The 3868-nt window shown below is 43.1% G+C and overlaps 1 protein-coding gene across 1 annotated transcript in view; it reads left to right on the top strand.

Moving 5' to 3' along the window:
* Positions 1-1865: 1865 nt before the first annotated feature.
* LOC104506464 (oxysterols receptor LXR-alpha-like) overlaps positions 1866-3868 on the top strand; it is a gene marked incomplete at its 3' end in the record, with an annotated part of 3296 nt that continues 1293 nt past the window's right edge. The window contains exon 1 of the mRNA XM_010147415.1: positions 1866-2119. Within this exon, the coding sequence (XP_010145717.1) occupies positions 2002-2119 (118 nt within the window). The remainder of the gene's footprint in view (positions 2120-3868) is intronic.

The following is a 3868-nucleotide window of genomic DNA, read 5'->3' as shown; positions in this document are numbered from 1 at the left end:
CTCATTCCGCACAGTAATTAATGTTTGAGTCTTCTGTGTGGTTTAAAGGAATGTGGCGATGCACAGAGGCAGTACACGTAGCTTTCTTGTTTCGTGCCCAAACATGTCCAGAGACATATGATACTGGCTTCAGCGAGAAGCTTACATGGGACTTGTATCCCAAGTTGGCTTTGGGTTTGTCTCAGTGAAGTTCCTATCTCCATCTGGTGCTCTGTGCCTCTGCAAGGTTTCAGTTGCTGCAGAACTTTGTGTGGGCTTATTTAAAAAAAGTTGATTGTAGTGGCCATGGAGGACTGTGGGTGATCTTGAATGGGTTGCAAATCGCATCAGTTAGGTTGTAGTCTCCCAGGATAGTTCCTTTCTATGGCTTTGAGTTTCATATTTGCTGCCACTTCTTTTATGCTAGACAGTCTGTTTCTCCAGCGATTCAGTGGCTGCATGTGCCAAAGGGGAGGAGCTCTGAGTTCTTAACACAGTCTGAGGCTGTTTATGGAGGTCACATGAATTAATATGCCCTGTGGTTTTTAACACCTGCATCTATTATCTGCCACAGCGTAGTGGGGGATGTCAGGAGCTCAGCAGGCTCGATGGTATGACTGCTTCTACACTTGGTGACTGTTTCAGAGAACTGGGAGGGGAGTGATTTGTGGAAGTGTTGCTGTCACCTTTGCCTTTGGCATTCTAAGAAAAGTTGCATGGTCTGGTCCAAATACCTGGAAGGAGAGAAGGGACTTGGGCCTGTGGTGCTCTGCCTCTTCCCAGTCTGCGCTGCAGTGTGAGGTATGTCCCTCCTCACCTGATGCTGTTGTGTGTGGGCTGCTGCACAGCTCTGTCACCTCGCGTCTTTCAGAGCGTGGCAGGCTTCCAGGCCTGAGCTCAGTCACTCACGTTAAACTGGTACAGGCCTCTAACGCAGTTGCTTTTTAAATCAGTTAATCCCTTTAGCTTGCATTGGTAAATCACCGAGTTAAGATCAACTGATCAAATGCATGTTCAGTCAGATTAGGGGTGTTTACATTAGCAGTTTGCATCAGTTTCACTAAGTCTGTGCAGTCAAACCAGTAAGGCCTTTTCCTGTGCAGGTGGGGCTTTTTGGAAAAAGTGAATGGACTCGCTGTCAGGTTTCAGATTCTGTGGTGGCATTAGTGTTGCATAATAAAGAAGCTTTTCAGGATGGCTTCCAGGCTCCGGAAAAGGGAATCCTCAGAAGGTTGGTGGTGAATCTATTTCCTGAGTGTGGCGTAATGGCCATTTTCCATAGGTGCGATGCTGGCTTTCAATTTCTTGCTGTAAGTGAGGGGAGGGAAGGATTTGTCATCCTCACCTTTGGTACATCCTTGATCTTTGGCACAGCCTTTGGCTACTGATATTAATAGGGAAATTTGATGTTTTGCGGTCTTTGCTAAATAATTGTATCAAAATTGTCTTTTACAATTTCCTGTGTGCTCTGCAGTACATTCCACAAAATCCAGGGCAGCTGGCAGCAATGGGCTGTTTGTTACTGGAAGCTTTAACAAAGGCCACCGGTGGTGAAGCCTGGAATTTCCCTCTTACCCATTGGAGAGGTCAGGGCTGAAGTCCCCCCGTGGTGTTCGCAGTAATGAATACTTGTCCTGCTTCAACAAATATTTTGGCCGTCAGAAGACGTTTTTGTGCCTGGGTGTGTTAATCTTGAACTTTTTACCACAGTTCGTTTAAATAATTGTGCTTCAAGAGCATAAACATTGATAAAACGAAGTTAATTGTCCCTGTTAATAAATCGGGAAACAAAATGATGAAGCGTGCTTGTGGTGCAGCTTGTAATAGGTTTTGGGAGTTAATAGCCTCAGTAGTTGACCTCTTGCCTCTTTTGCATCTGTGTTTTCCCACAGGTACCTCCTTTCTGACTTTCGGTAGCAGAGAGAAACTAAAGACCTGGAAGAAAGACGCCTGCGGCTCCTTGCTCGGTAGTAACAATGCTACGGCGATGAGATTGTAGCAAGACCTTCCTGTGTGGCCTCCATGGGTCCCACTCAACTCAGCACACAGGATCATGGGAAGAGGGTGGCAAGTGTATTTGAGATGGAGGAGGAAGGGCTTTCGCTCTTCTCTGGCTCAGAGAACCCCCCTGAGCATGCAGGTATGGAAAAACTCTTAAGAAATCCAGGCAGGCTAAAGGCTCTTTCAGCTGCAAGCAGAATTGATACTTGGCAGGATTTTAGGGTTTGTTCCGCTGTGCTTGAGGCACTCTGAGAATGCTGAATGGTAGAATCAGTTACTGGTATTTGAAGATGACTGCGTTTATGCAGGTGATAAGTGTGTTGAATACCTTGCTTATTTGACTGTCTAGATGCCAGGTCCTTGACAGCAAAATTAATTTCTTTTTGTTAGCCTTATCAAAAGCTGCTGAACGGTAAAGCTTTACGACCGGTGACAAACCCACAAGGGTTAGTGATGCAAAGAAATAACAGGTTCTTGCAGATTCATATAGTGCCAAGACAGTAGAAGTTTCCTTTACATGTTTCCAAGGTTAATTGCGGTTAAAAAAGTTTCAGGAAAATAGAATTGAGATTTTGCAGTTATAATTGCTGCTGACACACACAATCCTACACTTTCAAACTGCTAAGAAGATGTCGTATAACATCTTTGGATGGGTAACAAGAAAAAAAGGAAAGCACGAGTGAGGCGTCCAGCACAGTATCAGCAACTTGAGGAAAACATGACAAATAAATATATTTGTTGAACAGTGAGGCAGCAGGCAGTGCCCGATATAAAAAGAAGAGGTGATCTGAGCATTGAACGAGGACTTATCAGAAGAGTAGAAACAAAGAGTAGTTGAAAGGTGAAGAGAGATTACCCAATAAAACTCCTTAAAACAGATTAAGGACAGTAGAAGAAAGCCATTGATAAATGCCTTATCGAACTGCAAGAGAAAAAACACAAAGTGGGAAAAAATTAATAGGGGAACTACCAAAGAAGGAGGACCCTAATGAGAGCTGAAGGTGCAGAGACGGCGTTCATGCTTGATACATCTCAGATTATTTCTGTTATTTTTGACTACAGAAAATTACAATAATAAGCTACATAACCAAAATGGTTAGTGTTCAGAGATGGAAAATGATTTGCATGGATCAAGAATAAGCCTATCTGTCTCAGTGAAACAGTCACGGGACTTGTAATCAGACATTTATGTAACATCTTAAAGACAGCTAAGAAGTCTACCGGATGGATTTGTCCATCTTGTGGCACTCACTGGATTACTCTGCTGTCCCTCAGAAGCGTATGGACATCATTTCAGGCCTCTGCAAAGTTATTATACCAGTTAATATATGTTGCAATGGCAGACTAAGTAATTTGAAATAACTGTAGGCATTGCATAATTTCCTCTTGATCATAGTTGGTGTGAAGAGAAATATAGTAGAACAGGAGAGGAGTATGAGAGACATAACCTTTCTGATGACATTTTCCTGCTGTCCAATCTGCAGTGAGAAGTGCCAGCCAAAATGAGTGACCTCCAGACCTCTGTAAAGTCAATGGGATTGAAAATCAACACTAAGATGCTTAAGACTCTGAAGACCAATATGTAGTGAAGAACACTAATAATAATTTCTGAGACTGACCAAAAACTGTTTGCTATTTCAGGAACTTGAGCGGAATAGTAAGCCTAACTGAGAGTAAAGATGGGAGTTTTAAAGCCATACGTATGAAAATGAGACATGTCGTTGTAACCCTGATGCTGATCAGGAAATGCAGCATCCTCGTTCAGCAAACCAATCCCTGGGAGTTAACTCCAGTGTAAAGGCTTTCCAGGCATACCTAAACATAATCTGGAGACTTGTCAAAACAGGCTGTTTGTAATATTTATGAACAGCTGCCACAGAAGAATCTA

This window comes from Eurypyga helias, unplaced genomic scaffold (assembly GCF_000690775.1).
Source record: "Eurypyga helias isolate BGI_N326 unplaced genomic scaffold, ASM69077v1 scaffold41522, whole genome shotgun sequence".
Taxonomy (NCBI): Eukaryota; Metazoa; Chordata; class Aves; order Eurypygiformes; family Eurypygidae; genus Eurypyga; species Eurypyga helias.
The sequence above is the reverse complement of the archived record's forward strand: the minus strand, read 5'-3'. Positions and strand labels throughout refer to the sequence as shown.